At 50.0% G+C, this 15,898-nt stretch overlaps 2 protein-coding genes across 5 annotated transcripts; both read right to left on the bottom strand.

The window, feature by feature from the left end:
- Window positions 1–1,735: 1,735 nt before the first annotated feature.
- Window positions 1,736–13,545, bottom strand: ELP6 (elongator acetyltransferase complex subunit 6). Of its 4 annotated transcripts, none has more exons than XM_045862542.2 (7): window positions 13,377–13,545; window positions 11,515–11,593; window positions 10,206–10,276; window positions 7,338–7,456; window positions 5,705–5,906; window positions 3,270–3,416; window positions 1,736–2,152 (listed from the first exon to the last, which is right to left on the bottom strand). In XM_045862542.2, the coding sequence occupies exons 1-7, from the start codon at window positions 13,536–13,538 to the stop codon at window positions 2,024–2,026; spliced, it is 909 nt and encodes a 302-aa protein (XP_045718498.2). In that variant the 5' UTR covers window positions 13,539–13,545; the 3' UTR covers window positions 1,736–2,023. The 4 variants fall into 4 exon arrangements, with proteins under 4 accessions (XP_045718498.2, XP_064452886.1, XP_045718499.1 ...); XM_064596816.1 differs by lacking the exon at window positions 13,377–13,545 and adding an exon at window positions 12,722–13,238; XM_045862543.3 differs by lacking the exon at window positions 10,206–10,276 and having other exon boundaries at window positions 13,377–13,516.
- Window positions 13,546–14,967: 1,422 nt separating this feature from the next.
- Window positions 14,968–15,132, bottom strand: LOC123834789 (small ribosomal subunit protein uS14-like). The gene has a single exon (XM_045863814.1). It carries the CDS (start codon window positions 15,130–15,132, stop codon window positions 14,968–14,970), a length of 165 nt encoding a protein of 54 aa, XP_045719770.1.
- Between the last annotated feature and the right edge of the window lie 766 nt (window positions 15,133–15,898).

Genomic DNA, 15,898 nt, shown 5'->3' with positions numbered 1-15,898 from the left:
TTGATCTCAGGGTTTTGAGTTTGAGCCCCATGTTGGGCATAGAGATTGCTTAAAAATAAAATCTTCATAATATTTTTTAAGATTGCATTTATTTGAGAGAGAGATAAAGCACCCGACTGTGCACCCAGATGCCCCCCAAATAAAATTTAATGAGATTAAAAATAATAAAATAATATTCGTAACATAATTTATAATTACAAACCCCAGAACCTACACGCTCAGAGAATAGCTGAGCAAATTAGAATAATGACACCATAAAATGCTCAGTAACCATTAAACATTAAAATTTAGTGAACTCGGGGCGCCTGGGTGGCTCAGTTGGTTAAGCGACTGCCTTCGGCTCAGGTCATGATCCCGGAGTCCCAGGATCGAGTCCCACGTCAGGCTCCCTGCTCAGCAGGGAGTCTGCTTCTCCCTCTGACCCTCCTCCCTCTCATGCTCTCTGTCTCTCATTCTCTCTCTCGCAAATAAATAAAATCTTAAAAAAAAAATTAAAAAAAAAAAAATTTAGTGAACTCAGGGATGCCTGGGTGGCTCAGTTGGTTAAGCGTCTGCCCTCAATTCAGGTCATGATCCCAGGGTCCTGGGATCGAGTCCTGCATCGGGCTCCCTGCTCAGAGGGGAGTCTGCTTCTCTCTCTCCCTCTGCCCCTCCCCTCTCCTTGTGCTCTCTCTCTCTCCCACTCAAATAAATAAATAAAATCTTATTAAAAAGATTTAGTAAATTCATTTATAAATTAAGTGAAGAAACAGAATAGCAACATCCGTATCATGTAAAAAATGTTCTGGGGTGCCGTGCCCATTCAGAATTGTAGCTCAGATGAAGCTGGTATAAATACTGAAGAGTATTCATAGAAGAATCATTAGTTCTTCAATAACCACTTTCTCAAGTTACTTGTACACATAATTTTCAAATATTCTATCAGGTCTGCGATATTTTTGGGAAGAAAAGCAGCTACTGTTACTGGTTATCAGTGGGATAACCAACATAATAGTGTGACTTGAGAAGAGGAGTGATGAATTGTTCCCTTTTATGAAAACTAAAAAACGTGAAAAGTTAAAATTAAACAATAGATATGAAATTTCCTTAGTCCCTGCTGATCAGTGTAATTGTTTCATTTCGAATTCATTGCAGTATAATTTGCATATAGCAAAAATGTACCCAGTTTAAGGGAATGCCCCTGGTGTCTACTCTGAGGCGATCCTGACTGACGGGCTGAGTGTGGCATCCACAGGATGCTGGGGCAAGAGCTCACCTCTTCGGTCTTCACAGGTGAGGGAGGAACTTGCCAAGGCTCCATCCCATCTGGCAGCAAGAACATTCCTGACCCCTCTCACCAAGCCAGGAAGCCTCATGTGCCAGGGACCCCAGAACCAGGAGGAAGTGAAGCTGTGAACCAAGTGGGGAGCCTGCCCCTGGGTTCTGGGAGGCTCGGTCAGCAAGTGTGAACTTCAGAGTCGGGCTCCACTACCTACGGCCGGCTCTCCAGCCTTGAGCGCGCTGGCCAAACCTCTTTAAGCCGGTTTTCTTACCAGACTGAAGGGCAAATGCCTCTGCAGGACGCAGGTGAAAATTAAATGAGACAGTCCATCACTAGGAAGCCACAATACAGGGACTCTCCTCATGCCAGCCATGATTACCCACGGTGTCCCTCCGGGGCTTGCCACCCGGGGCTGTCTCCTAGCTGGCACATTCATACCCACTCTGGCTCTGAAAGGAACAGCCAAATGGGCAGTTGAGGCTAAAGCGTATTTAATGAAAGGCTCCCGGCACCACTTTCACCCGGTTTCAACATGTGGCGTCTCTCTCCTCAGAGGCCGGGTTGCTATTTCCTCTGTTATCCAAACAGCCCAGGGAACTAGGACGTGCCGTCACAGCCCCTTTCCACGGCCCCGCCCCGCAGTGAGGCTGTTGGTCCAGGCTGAAATGCCACTTCAAAGGTGTACAGATCCATTCCGACTCGTCGCTTTATCTTTCACATCTGAAAACGGTCCAAGGTCGCTCTGTGTGCTCCTCAATCAGGTCACAGAACAGCAGGAGACATCCCTTTGGCAAAAAAGGACACACTTTTGTCCTGTATCTTGTACTGGTAAGTGAGGCTCCCGTCCCGCTGGGCTGTGGGCTGTGATGGTGTCCGCCAGAGGATCCTCAGCTACAGGGAAAAGGAGAATGAAAGAGAAGCAGCCCCCAAGTACCCGCCTGCTCCACCACCTGCTACCGAGGCCTCGAGGAGGTCCCGGTCATGTGCCATGCAGCATGTGACCCACTTCGAAAACAAAGCTTATTACCAGCTAACTAAAACTAAAGATTCCCCCTCTCCGATACAGGAGTGATACCTGCCCGTTACAGAAAATCTGTAAGAGGAAGAAAAAGAAAAACAGCCATCCAGGGAAAAACCACTGAAGTAATTTGGTCTTTTTCTATGCATGCTTTTGTGGGCTGCACTGATTTTGAGAATCGACTCAGTACCTTCCAACCAGTACAGGCTCGGGAAGGCTAGAGGTTTATTCTGATGATGTCTCAATGCTAGGCAGGCTAGGATGCTCCACGGGACTGGCCGCAGAGAACCCTCTCCGAACCCTCTCCTCCCGCTGTGCACACAGGCACTACCACACGGCATCTCGGGGCTCACCCATTTGTTTTCTTTTCTGACTCTGGGCCAAAACTCCCACCCATGCCTAATGGGCCAAGAGTGGTCAATGTCAAGTTAACCTGGAAGCCGTGGTGGGGGTGTGGGAGGAGATTCCGAAAGAAAAGTTCCAGAAGGCAGAGAACCATGGCAGCCCCTTGGGAGGAGGTAGAACCTGACCTCCCTCACAAGGCAGGACTCTCGGCTTCTGCCTGAGTTCTCCAACATTCTGGTCAGAGGCAGCAGCGGGGGCGGCAGCAACCCCAGCCACGGGTATGGTCCCCCCAGGTTTTTATTTTAAAAGGAGCAGCATTGACCTGAGTAAACAAAGCCTTCTGTGGTCCTGCAGAGGCATTCTGCTGTCGGACAGCAGGGGCCCTGCATTCTGCTCCAGACGGCGGTCTCCTTTTTAGGAAGTTCTGCTTCGATCACAAATGGAACCACCATGGAAAACGTGCACTGGTGTGTGAGGCTAGCCCCATCTGGAACAGACTGTCTTGCATTCACACAACTCCTGAGGTTTCCCTTGCACCCGAAGGAACGCCCCAACCAGACAGCCCCTAGGACCTGACACTATCCCACGTATGGTCTTGGCTCAGGTGCAGAGGCAGCAGCTGGTGCCCCATGAGCCCCTGCGCACCTGTCCATGCACGTCCCTGCAGAAGCCCGTAGCCAGGCCCTCGGCCCGCAGGATCAGGTGGCTCTGGTGACTAAGGCCATTCAAGAGGATGTCATTCTCCTCGTCCTCGCCGTCTCCACTGTCGTGTACCAGGGTCACGATGTTTCCCTGCAACAGAGAGTCAAGATGAGAACCTGCTCCTCCAGGCAGGGCCATGAGGGAGCACTGGGCTTTCGGTGCCTCCAATCCCCTGCATGTCTTCGCCCTGATCAGCCTTCATGCTGCTACTACTGGGAAGGACCCTTGCCTGTGCTCCAGGACCCTAATTCCAGCCTCGCCAGCACATCCAACCTATCCTGCCAGCTCAGTCCCTCTTAAACCAAGCTCAGCTCAGCCTGTGGTCCTCCATGTTAGCAGAAAGTGCCACCTTTCTGCCAGGCTCCTGAGTGCTCAGCAAGTGCCGGACTGCAGCGGGGACCAGAGGGGAGCAGTGTGGGCCCTGGAGACAACACAGGACACAGGCCAGGAGAAAGGGGAGCATGGGGGGCTGAGGGAGCACAGGGAAGAGGCATCATGTCTGGCCCAGCGGAGAGGGTCAGGAGGTGGACACACATGAGCAGAGTTAGAAGGGCAAGCAGGAGTTAGCCAACCAGAACCGAGGGGGAGGTCGACCCATTGAAGGGGATACCCTGAATAGTAAGTCCTTTCAGAGGTATAGTGTCGAGTTGTTCAAAAGAATTAAGCAGACCCGAGTGTTCTGTTCTTAGGCAATGGACACCAAGATACAGGTGTGCTATGAAATGGCATGGCAGGTGACCAGCGATGTGAAGAAAAATGCAGAGAGGGGCGCCTGGGTGGCTCAGTCGGTTAAGCGTCTGCCTTCAGCTCAGGTCATGATCCCAGGGTCCTGGGATCGAGCCCCACATCGGGCTCCGTGCTCAGCGGGAAGCCTGCTTCTCCCTCTCCCGCTCCCCCTGCTTGTGCTCCCTCTCTCGCTGTCTCTCTGTCAGATAAATAAATAAAATCTTAAAAAAAAAAAAAAAAAAGAAAAGAAATTCCTGCAAAAAAAGCCGCTTCATCTGTCCTTACGGCTGCCCTAGCAAGTTAGTAAGTTCCTGCCTCCAACGTTTAAAATAAGAATAGCTCAGTTGGTTAAGCGGCTGCTTTCAGCTCAGGTCATGATCCCGGGGTCCTGGGATCGAGCCCCACATCGGGCTCCCTCCTCCGTGGGAAGCCTGCTTCTCCCTCCCCCTCTCCCCGTTTGTGTTCCCTCTCTCACTGTGTCTCTGTCCGTCAAATAAATAAATAAAATCTTAAAAGAAAGAAAGAAAGAAAAACAGAGAGAGAGAAAGAAATTAAAAAAAAGAAAAGAAAAGAAAAACGCAGAGAGACACACACACATACAACACGTTCACAATTGCACAGACTCTCTGGAACAATATCCACATCGGGAAAGAGACCATTACTTTTTATTAAAGTACTCTTTGTGCTATTTATTTTTGCTTTCTTAAACTATTCCGAAGTTTTACTTTTTCAACTAAAAGAGGTATTTTTACAAAACGAGGATGGCAGTGGGCCACAGAGCAAGCTAAGCTGCAGGCGGTGTGCCCACTTCGGTGTCGCTGATCGCGCCCTCCGCGCCCCTTCCATTCCCTCCTCCTCCATGTCGCCCGGCTCCTGGCCCTGTGACCGCGGCCCCCGGAGTTCCCCTGAACCCAGCTGCCAGGCAGGCCCTTGAGCACAGGAGGTGCTCAACATGCCCTGCTGGGGACACGCAGCCCCGGCTGACTCCAATAGCTCACGCCAACTGCTGCCCAGCAACGCGGCCTGACCACACGGTGTTGAGGGCCGCAGGCTCCTACCAGGGGCGCCATCACATGCTGAAGAGCGGCCGCGGTGGGCCAGACATTGTGTGGGCATGCTGCAAGCTTCGTGTCACTAAACTCCTGCCGTTGCGTTCCTGTGAGGCAGGCACCAGAGCCATTCCTACTGTATAGATGGGTCTACTCCCATTGTTTAACTCTCTGTTTTGGCAAAATCCCCATTTTTGCCTCATCATTTGACAATAAAGATCAGGTCCTATACTTGCATCGCATCACAGAATTTTTTTACAGCCGTTTATATCTCAACTGATCTTCAAAGGCCACACAGAGAGACAATGACCTGTCCCAGGACACGAGGCAATGTATGCCAGACTGGGACTTCCGCAGAACCACACACGACAGGCCACAGTCAAGACAGTACCGATCAACCTTTTCATTTTGAGGCCTTCATTTTTTAGCAGCGGCAAGTAGGGGAGTGGAGGATGGCAGACCAAAAGATTTCTGGGGCTACCAGAGTAAAGCCAAACCCCCAGGCAAATACACAAGAAAGACCACCGCAAGCAAGGGAGGTGTGGACCCACGTGGGCCCATGGAGGTCACAGGCGGGAGCACAGAGAGCAGGCTGATCAGTACCTTTCGTTCCCAGCACACGGCCACTCTGCAGTAGTGGATGAAGTCCAACACAGCCACGGCCCCCAGGCCCAGGCTCAGCAGCACACTGAGGTCGTCCACTAGCAGCACTGGGCACCTCCACGCGGCCCGTCCGTCATCCATGGGCTTCAGAGCCTCTCGGACAAACTCATACAGGGGCTGCAGGTTCCCAGCATCGGCCTCCCTGGAGCATCAAGCAAGGGTCACCAGAGAGCTCATTCTCTCTACAAATGTTTATCCGGGACTGAGCAGCACCACAGGAAAGGGCTGGGGGTGGGGGTGGGGGGCAAAGAACTGGATCACAGGCCTTGGCCCAAGGGGCTCCTGATCTGGTTGGAAAGAAAAGGCATGCATTCATACAAGAGCAAGTTGTACTTCAAACACTCCTTGAGGCCTAAGAGGTATAAAGCACTGTGCTAGAAACTGGGGGACACAAAAATAAACAGGCTCTCGGACCCTCAAGAGACACCATGCAGCCCCTCCTCCTAAGAGCTTAAGGCATCGAAGATTAATCTGGATTGGGCAGGCAGAAGCCTTCCCGGGAGATCATCATGGGGATAAAAAGCTAAACAGCAATTCAGGTAACCTAGCGGTGAGGGACGAAGGTCTAAGGGCTGTTTGTGTACCTAACAGATTCCACCTGTTTCTGAACAAGTTGGCCCAGCTACCTCCGCCTCCCCAGTGACTACCCTTGGCGGTCACTTCCCAGCAACAGAGGCTCAAAAAGCACCCGAGCAAAGGGCCTCGGCATGTGCCCATGCTCCAGGTCCAAGCCCCGCTAACAGCAAGGACAACCTCCTCCAACCCGGGGGTGAGGTGTATCCAGGCCCATCATTCAGACGAAGACAGCTGGGTTCAGAGATGGTAAAGGTTGTGTGCAAGATCACATGCATAGGGTCAGGGCATGGGGCCTTCTGACCATACTGCTTTCCATCCACCGCATCAGGCTGAGTCTGAGAGAGGGGGCGGCAGGGAGAGCTCCCGTAGGGACTCCTTCGTGGTGGAGGAAGAAGAGCACCCACGTTGGGAGTCTGCACAGTTATGTTTGTGGCTGGCACTCATCAAGGACAAGAAACAGGAAAACCAATCTCAGAATAGCAAACCCAGGAGTCGATGGACTTTTTCTTAAAGAGCAACAGTAATATTTTAGGCTTGTGCGTTCTATGATCTCTGTCTCAACTACTCAACTCTGCCGTTGGAGTGCAAAACAGCCAGGAACAATATACGAACAAATGAATGCAGCTATTCTAATAAAACTTTATTTACAAAAACAGGTAGCTGGCCCACGGGCCATACTTTGCTGAGCCCTGTATCGAGCCAAAAACAGAACAAAGGTGTGTGCAAGGGCTCCGAGCCAGGGTTGGAAAAAACACCGTTCTGCCATACTCTCAGCAAATAATGCTTTCTGGAGCCTTTGGGTCATCCATACGCCCTCTGGCCCATGATTAAGAGCCAAGGGCTTTTTGATGAAGCCACACCAGGGAAGTGTCTGCCTCCTGAAGCCAGCTCTGTCCCCCCACGTGCCACACACCAGGGAGAAGGAATCACAGGGCAAGCCTGGTCTGGGCCCCCCCACCCCATGGGTACTTCTGGGCGGGGCTGCGGGCTGACTGACCTGAGGAACTGCAGGGGGTGTGGCTCCGCCTGAGCCCGGAAGAAGACATCCACCGAAGACTTAAGACCCTCGAGGAACACAAGTTGCCCGCATTCCCGGGCCGCAGTCAGGCTGACACCCTAAACAACACAGGAGAGAGTGAATCACAGTGCCTTGCAGGGGAACCCACCCCATAGGCCAGACTCCAGCTCACAAAAGGGCACAGGACACATTCTAAGCCCTGCAAATGTGCACCTGTCCACCTTCGGATGGGGCCCATGCCTTCTCTCCACTGTGCATTCCCAACCCACAATCCCCACTGTGCTCAGGTGTGCCTTTACGTTTGTCACTTGGTAAAAAACTGATGTTTTGCTCACATATTCGTTTTCATGACGGCTCAATGGTTTTAATTTGCAATAGTATCAGGAAGTGTATCATCAACTTTTCTAAAAGTATGTATTTACAAAGTTAAGCACATTTAGAAACGGTAATAATGACAATAAAATGGTGGGAGAACGACCAAGGTCTGAAACACGCTGGCTGTAGAAGAAAGGGCCAGATGTTGGCTTCGAGTTTCACAAACCCTTCCGGGAACGCCTCAGTGGTACAGGACCTCAGAGCTGCTCTGAGGCTTTCAGGAACATAGCTCCGAGATCGGAACGGCCAGGCTGCCGGCCACACAGGGAGATCCAGGTTCTCCTTCTCTGCCCTCTTCCTCAGAGGCGGCACTCCCACGAGAGCTGCGGCAACATGAACTCTCAACGCACTAGTTCGGGGGTGGGCTAAGTTTCTCTGCGTAGGGCAAGACAGGCTTTGCAGGCCATAGTCTGTGCTGTCACTACTCAGCTCTGTAGAATGACAGCAACCACCCACGACTCATAAACAAACGGGCCAACCCCTGCTCTAGACCAGACTTTTTTTTTAAATTAACTTATTTTTTTATTTTTTTTTTTTTTTAAAAGATTTTATTTATTCATTTGAGACACAGAAATACAGAGAGAGAGAGAAAGCATGAGCAGGGAGAGAGGCAGAGGGAGAAGCAGGCTCCTCGCTGAGCCAGGAGCCTGATATGGGGCTCAATCCCAGGACCCTGGGATCATGACCTGAGCTGAAGGCAGACGCTTAACAACTGAGCCACCCAGGTGCCCCTAATTAACTTTTTAAAAATAATCTCTACACCCAACGTGGGACTCAAACTCACAACCCCGAGATCAAGAGTCGCATGCTCTTTGGATTGAGCCAGCCAGGTGCCCCTAGACCAGAACTTCTTTTTTTTTTTTTTTTTAAAGATTTTATTTATTCATTTGAGACACAGAGATACAGAGAGAGAGAGAGAGAAAGCATGAGCAGGGAGAGAGGCAGAGGCAGAGGGAGAAGCAGGCTCCTCGCTGAGCCAGGAGCCCGATGTGGGGCTCGATCCCAGGACCCTGGGATCATGACCTGAGCCGAAGGCAGACGCTTAACCATCTGAGCCAGCCAGGCGCCCCTAGACCAGAACTTCTTAACATGGCTCTTCATGACCTACCCGATTACGAAGCTCTAGAGTCACCTGATTAAAAGGCAGATCCTTGAGCGCCACTCCAGACCTCCAGAACCAGACGCTTTGTGGGCAGGGCCCAAGAATCTGCATTTCGGCAAACACCGAAAGATGGATACAGTCTAAATATGCAACCCACTGCTCTGTCTGTGCAGACCCAGGTCACACGGAGCTCTTTACACCGCTCATGCCCCTTGACCAGGTCTCAGTTGTTCATTCTCACCCCAGTGTCCCCCACTACGCAGCGCCATTAGCTCCACGGTCACCCCGGCAGACAGAAAGACTCCTGTTCATCCCCTCTGCCCTTGCTCATTACCATTCTACTAATGGCAGTTCAGTAATACACCAAGAGTATGGAGGCTCACACTCTAGTCCTTCATGTGCCCAGTCCTGTGCGGGCCATTCCTGCTGTGTCAATGACGATTCTAAGGTAACAGAAAAAGTAGCCCATCTGGACATGAGTGTACACCAGTTTCTCATCCAGAAACACAGATGCTTAGGGTCAGAGAGACATGCTTCACAGACCTGGAATGTAATGTGTTCTTAACATGACTGCTCTCCCTGAGCTCATGCTCTGACCTCTAACCCAGGAAATTCTTCCTTCTCAGCAGAGGATGGGAAAGTCTACCCTCCTCTCATCCTCTCATTTGTTTCTCCCCATCAGAGTGACATCGGGCAGTGACATGGCCCAGTAGGAAGACTGGCATTTCAATGATCACTGCTAATGGGTAGCCTGCTTCTTTTCCCCTCTGAGGCTGGCCTATTAAAAACAAAACAAAATTAAAAAAGACCAAAAAAACAAAAACAAAAAACAAAACAGTAAGCCCCTCTGGTCACAGGTCATGGGCGACAGCCTAGGCTAGGCCAGAAGGTTCACCAGCCTCTTGGCCATCTTATTCTTGCCTGCCCACATCTGATAAGACGAAGGGCAGGCCAAGATCAAATAAGGAGCAGGTGACAAAAGCACCTCTCCCCACATTTGGGTTCTAAGCCCTAAGCTTAGGGAGACAGTAGGAGGCACTCAATTTGGTGGCAGACCAAGCTGTGATCAACCGAGCAGGACTAAGATTAAAGCCCACACTGAGAAGGAGAAAATCTTAACTGGTCCAGAGTCAGTAGAGCTGCATTTGATTAATTAACAACAGATGTGGTTCTATAAACTCTAAATTAATAAAACAGGTAGAGATGCTGCCTTAGCCCTTCAGATAAGGGGTTCAGCACCCCGTGATTTCCCCAGTCACTCTCTTGCTAAGTTCTCTACAACCCACACAGGGGAGACCAGCCTCGGCCCCACTCACACCTGCGTGACCCACATACTCAGGGACTGCACCTCGGAGGTCTATGATATTTACCAACTTCTGTCCCACGATATTGTAGTGACTGAAGGACTGGATGAGTGCCACAAAGCAGACTTTACAATTGGCTAGAAAACAAAACAAACAGATTTTTAGTGACATCTTTACTTACAATCAGTCTCATACAGTTCATACTTCTGGAAACAAAAGCACTGGGCCAGGTCTAGACAGACTCAAGGGGCCCTGCAACCTGACATACCCAATTCCATTCTAAGACACACATTTTCTCATATATAATAATTATATCTTATTTCATTGAACCTGAGACGTACTTTTGTTATGTGTATTACTAGGTACCTTATTTTGTTCGATTGTCAACGAGTTGTGGTTTTTAAAAAATAAAATAAAATAAAAAATAATATTTTGGAACTCCTGGGTGGCTTAGTCGGTTAGGCGTCTGCCTTCGGCTTAGTTCATGATCCTGGGATTGAGCCCTGCATCGGGCTCCCTGCTCTGCGGGAAGCCTGCTTCTCCCTCTCCCTGCCACTCCCCCTGCTTGTGCTTGTGCTCTTCTCTCTCTCTCTCCCCCGACAAATAAATAAATAAAATCTTTTTTAAAAATTAAATAAATAAAAAATAATATTTTTCCATTTGTTGTTGGTGTATACAGAAATATAATTGATTTCTTTTCAACTGTTCTTATATCCAAGAAGTTATAAGGGGAACACAAAGAAGCTCTAGCTACCTTACTAAACATAATTAGTTTCTAATAATTCATCTGTAGATTCTCTTACTCTTTCAGTGCTGACAATAACATCATCTGGAAAAGAAAACAACTTTCAAAGCTGTGAACTATTACAACTAAGAGTGCCAAAAGTCTACCCTCTATCCTGGCCTGGCTCAGCAGGAGCTCAAGGAGAATCAGTTGATAAATGAGTCTTTTTTTTTTTTTTTCATTTGGCTGTTTTCTTCTTCTAATCTACTTCCGTCTATAAATTGCAGTGACCCTGCAGTTTTCCTCCCGATGTTCTTTAGGAACCATCTACTGGCTGGGCAACGTGTCAATGGGTCCAGGGCCCAAAGACCTCAAGATGCACAAGGACCGAGGAGCAACAAAATCAGCAGGCCACGTAAGAGACTCAGTGAGACTGTGCGCACACTTGGTGGAGAAGGGAAGATAGGACACAGATACAGAGAGCACTTACCACCCTTTGGGATGGATGGGCAGGGAACAAGATGGTCAGTAACCTGTTACCTAATAAACAGCCACCTGGCTACCCAAACACCAAAGCCCTGGTTGGTTAATACTATTCCCATTGCGTTTTCCCTTAGGTTTCTTTTTCTACAGCATCAATGAGTCCTATACCTTTGAGGTAGAAGGAGAGAAAGTGGTGCACAAGGAAGCTGCCGTCTGTCTTGGCATCACAGAGTAGAGTCAGTTTCCCCTACAAGTTAAGAGGAACACAAAAAGTTGAATTAGACTCCCTGGAAGGAGGTCGATATCTACACACACACACACACACACACACACAGATTACCGAAAAGAAGAAAATAAGTCAAAATTATGGGAAAAAACAACACTTAAAGTGATTGCTATTAAGTCACTTATTATGGGCAAGCATATCTCAGCTTCCACTTTCCCAAGGCAAACAGAGAATAAAGTGCCTCCTCTTCCTCATTCACCTTGGTACTTCAGGGACCAGTCCTGGGAAGAACGAGATCCTGAATGAAAGAAGCTTCTACCGTCAGAATCCAACAAAAATCACAGCCTGCCAAGATTGGAATGCACCTTCAAAAAACTAATCTGATCCAACTTCCTATTTCTAATTCTGATACCAATTCTGTCCAATAGGGTGGGGGAGAGGGGAGTAGTAGTAGTTGACAGAGGCCTCCAGTAACAAAGTTATCCCATCCCAGTGGCCCTGGACACTGCTTCAGGCAGAGCCCTGATCATGGAAAGTCCTGGAAAGACCTCTAAAGATGGTCTCCACAGGGGCTGGCTGTCCTGCTCCAGCCACCTCTAGTTCCCTGTCGGTGAAAGGGGAGGTCAGGATCAAATGGTATCAGATACAGAACTTCCATGCTGTGACTTTTTTTCACTTATAAAATATGAAAGATCGCACTATCAGACCTTGAGAGTTACCTCCAGTGCTGTCATTTCCCGGTGCCCACTTTGATGCTCCAGTCCTCCACTCTGGCCCTGGCTTGAGCGCTCTGGAGGTGCCCAGATAACTAGCAAGGTCGCCAGTGCCACCTGCAGGCTTGGGCAACTGACACCCACAGGGTCTACTGAAAACTGTAATTTGCCTGATACCGTGGGTTCATAAAAAGGCCTGAATACAGGGCGCCTGGGTGGCTCAGTTGGTTGGGCGACTGCCTTCGGCTCAGGTCATGATCCTGGAGTCCCGGGATCGAGTCCCGCATCGGGCTCCCTGCTCGGCGGGGGGCCTGCTTCTCCCTCTGACCCTAACCCCTCTCATGTGCTCTCTCTCATTCTCTCTCTCTCAAATAAATAAATAAAAAAAAAAAAAGGCCTGATACATTTGGTGTCTTGGCTGCCTGGAGGAGCTTACCATTTCCTCAGGAAGACAAAGGTTATAAAATAAACCAGGTTAAGTTCCTGGGAGAAGTAACGCCGGGCCAAAATGTGAAAAATTTCGGGATGCCTCGGAGTGCGGGAAGGAGGGTGGAGAAAAAGTGGCGGAGCTGTTGTGCCCAAGGCCGACTTGATACAAGCCAACGCCGGCTGAGAGCAACCTGGAAGAGCACCATTCAAGACCATGAGGAGGAAGAGGGGGAGCAGCGTTCACTGTGACCTGCACAATGCCGCAGGGCCAGAGAGAGAGACTCGGGCGGTTAAGAAGCTCGTCTCCTGGGAAAGGTGGACAGTCGAACTCCCGACTCTCAGGCAACCTCCTCTGGGCGCCGGGACGCAGTGAGCATGCACAGGGCCCCCCAGTAAACGTCTGTGAACGTAAGCCAATGCACAGTTGGTCAAGCTTTCCGGGCACTTTCGAGGGTACACACGGCCTTTGAGAAGACGCTCACGGCTCGTAAGCGCCCGCGCCCAGCCGTTTCCGGGTTGGCCCTCCCCGGACTACAACTCCCAGGCGCCCTTGTGCCCGCGGCCGTCGCGTCTTTCCCACGGCTCCGCGTGCGCTTCATCCGGGGATGCGGTCTTCCGCCACGCTCCGGAACCCGCCCCCTTCCCACCGCGCGGCGTCTAACCTGCTCCGCCCTGTCAGGGGTGATGTTGAGAAGGTTATTGAGTTCCGGGAACATTCCGAGCTCCGGGCACGAGCGTCCCGGACCGGGAGTTAGGGCTGCAGCGGGAACGACGGAGACCGAAGAGCTACACACCACTCGGGCCCGCGCGGGGGGAGCGCGCATGCGCAACGCCGCTTCCGGGCGCCGCGTAGCCAATCAGGCGGGCGCCTGGACCGGTCCGCTGCTGGCGCACGCGCGAGGGTGCGCGTCCGGCCGGAGTGGTGGGGGTGCTGGCCTTGCGGCGCGTCCTTGAAGTTCCGACGCGCCCCACGGTGGCCCCCGATGCCCCGCGCGACGGGTGTCTTCCGCCTTCCCGTGGCCTTGCTCTCTCCCCAGCCCCGGGCCTCAGGGCCGTACAGTCCGCCCTTCCACACGCGCCTGTCGAGCTCCTGCTGTGTCCCCCAGGTCTCTAAGCTCAAGCTACATAGGGAGCGAGACGGGTGAGGATGCCCGCCCTTTCTCGCAAAGCAGAAAACAAACGTAATAAACGCGGAATTGTATATGGGAAAGTTATTGGGAAAAAAGGCAAAAGCTGGAAAAGGGAGTAATGGTGGGTAAAGGTAGGTTCAGAATTAAAGAGGTTGTCAAGGTCAGCGCACTATGAAAATATGATTGGAACACACCTTGCATGCTCCTACTCCGGACTTCTGCACCAACTGTTCCTCCCTCCCGGAATGCTGTTTTCCCAGATACTCAGAAGATTTAAAAAATCCCCCACTTTTTTCCGGTCTTTGCTCAGATATCACTAATCTTCGAGGCCTTCCCTGACCATCCTGTTTAAATTGTTTTTGTGTTTGTTTTTAAAGATTTTATTTGCCAGAGAGAGAGCACAAGCAGGGGGAGTGGCAGGCAGAGGGAGAAGCAGGCTCCCCGCTGAGCAGGGGGAGCCCGATGTGAGACTCGATCCCAGGATCCGGGATCATGACTTGAGCCGAAGGCAGTTGCCCAACCAATCAAGCCACCCAGGCGCCCTGACCATCCTGTTTAAATTGCAAGGCTGTCCTTTCCCCAACACTTACCCTTTTCCCCTGCTTTCTTTTTTTCATAGCGTTTATATCTAACTTACTATGTATAGTTCTATTGTAGCCCAATGAGCCTCAGAGCACCAGGGACAATCCTATAATTCGACAAAATCACCTTTATTGATTCATTGCAAGGATAGAGGTAGCATACCAATAGAGTCCTGGGACCTGTTACTAAGCAAAGGAAAGGGAGTTGTTTTAGGATTTGGGAAAGGATGGAGTTCAGGTAAAATTTAAACGAAGTGCTGTTTTGTTGATAGGCTGGAAGCAGAGCATAGCTGTGTGTGAGGGGTCAATATCTGGCCTGGACTGTAAAGAGGACCAAGGTTTCCAGTGCATACCACATGGTTAAGATAGATGTGGAATGGGGAGATGAGGGGGGGGGATGGGTAAAATAGATAAAGGGGATTAAGAGTACACTTATCCTTTTTTTCCACATTAAAACACTCATAATTGAAATATCTTTATCTTATGTACAATGAGTTGGCATTAAGGTAGGTATCTGGGATGACCCATTCAAGGAAGTTCACTTAATCCAACTTAATGGAGCCTATATCCTTCGCATATTGACAGAAACACTGGCAACAAATATTGAGGCCGTATTTCTGGATCAGACCTTGCTTGTTTGAGCAGATGTGGCAAGAACCCTGGCCATCTTTCCTCAGATGGCTCCAGTAGAACTGCTGGTGACCCATCTTGCTCTCTTGGATGCAAAGAGGCAGAAGGGAGAGTACACTTACCTTGATGAGCACTGAGAAATGTATAGAATGGTGAATCATTATATTGTACACCTGAAACTATTATAACATTGTATGTTTATACTTCAATAAAAAAAAGTTTTTCGGGGCGCCTGGGTGGCTCAGTTGGTTAAACGTCTGCCTTTGGCTCGGTCATGATCCCATTATCCTGAGATTGAGCCCCACATCTGCTTCCTGCTCAGCAGGGAGTCTGCTTCTCTGCTCCGCACCCCCACCCTGCCATGCTCATGCTCGCACGTGAGCTCTCTCTCAGATAAATAAAATATTTTTTAAAAAGGTTTTTTTAAACATAGATATATGTAGTCACTCACTTATTTGAAACTCCCCACCTGGGCCGGAATTCGAAGCTGCTTCTCTGTCAAAATTACTTAGGTCCTCCAGCCAGGAACGGGACATTATATGCTTACTGGTATGTGAGGGAGAAGAGCAGTCCCCGGCATCCAGGGGCTAGTTCTTGGTGTTGTCCTGTTGAGCATAAACAATTTCATAAAACATCAACATCAGAGTGATTATGATGGGTCAAGACAAAACTAGTCCACTTAGTTATGTTGAACACAAAACAAGAGCACTGTCCAAGCCACAACCAACCAGACGTTCCCACTCCCAGCTAAAGACTACTGCTTCTTTACCATCACAGCTTTAGCCTCACTCTTTCAGTCCTCCCTGTAGATGAGATTCATTAAGGTACTCGATCATAGAATTA

This window comes from Mirounga angustirostris, unplaced genomic scaffold, assembly GCF_029215605.1.
Source record: "Mirounga angustirostris isolate CCGP_5_RB_7025 unplaced genomic scaffold, mMirAng1.0.hap1 SCAF_1, whole genome shotgun sequence".
Lineage (NCBI taxonomy): Eukaryota > Metazoa > Chordata > Mammalia > Carnivora > Phocidae > Mirounga > Mirounga angustirostris.
The sequence above is the reverse complement of the archived record's forward strand: the minus strand, read 5'-3'. Positions and strand labels throughout refer to the sequence as shown.